The following is an 833-nucleotide window of genomic DNA, read 5'->3' on the forward strand; positions in this document are numbered from 1 at the left end:
TTGGGAGTCTTGGGAATTCAGTCTCGACACAGAAAGATCCTTGACTCTGAAACACACCAACTCATGCATAGAAAAGGTTGGTTTTGAGTCATGTTTCAGCCTTTCTAAAACAAACTACCAGCTATTCCAAGATCACAGGTCAGAGCTCAGATGTATTCTCTGAGTACTGCTATTGTGAGTGATACAAACACACTAAATAAAACTAATCAGGAGGTTTGAAGTTTAGGTCAGGCTCAAAAATATTCAGGTTGTCTTAAATATTAGTACGTGTTGTCTATTCATAACATTGATTCTTCCAGGCTATTACTACCTGGAAAATATTTGGGAGTGTAGTGCAGATGTGTGAGTTTCTGTTTATTTACTGCAGTGATGTATTTCTTGTCAAGTAACAGGTTACAAATTTAAATTTCTACTTTTCTTTGCGATTCAAGAGTGGAGTTTTAACAGTTAAATTAGGTGGAGACATGGGAACATATGTAATCAATAAGCAAACACCAAACCGGCAGATTTGGCTGTCCTCTCCCACTAGGTAAGTTACATGTAAGGTACGTCACACCTGAAGACTGGGTGGAAATGTACTTCTCCTTTTTCTTAGCGTTGAATGGATTAGATTATCTAATGCCACCAATAGCCCCATTCCTTAACATTTGCTCTAAACATGATTTAATCTAAATGTTTGTTAAGAATTTGTTACAGAGGTTTGTGGCATGGTGTACTATACTGATATGCCTAATTTAATCGAGGAAATGTGTAACAGAGTTTTCTTGTGCTGTTCCAGTCCGAAACCAATGTCTGCAAGAGTATAACCTACTAATAGGGTGAAAAAAAAAAAG

At 37.0% G+C, this 833-nt stretch overlaps 1 protein-coding gene across 1 annotated transcript in view; it reads left to right on the forward strand.

The window, feature by feature from the left end:
- Positions 1-833, forward strand: part of FXN (frataxin) — a gene marked incomplete at its 5' end in the record, with an annotated part of 8,912 nt that overhangs the window by 4,906 nt on the left and 3,173 nt on the right. Inside the window, one exon of the mRNA XM_010725717.3 lies at positions 432-529. Within this exon, the coding sequence (XP_010724019.2) occupies positions 432-529 (98 nt within the window). The remainder of the gene's footprint in view (positions 1-431; positions 530-833) is intronic.

Source organism: Meleagris gallopavo, chromosome Z, assembly GCF_000146605.3.
Source record: "Meleagris gallopavo isolate NT-WF06-2002-E0010 breed Aviagen turkey brand Nicholas breeding stock chromosome Z, Turkey_5.1, whole genome shotgun sequence".
In the NCBI taxonomy this organism is placed as follows: domain Eukaryota; kingdom Metazoa; phylum Chordata; class Aves; order Galliformes; family Phasianidae; genus Meleagris; species Meleagris gallopavo.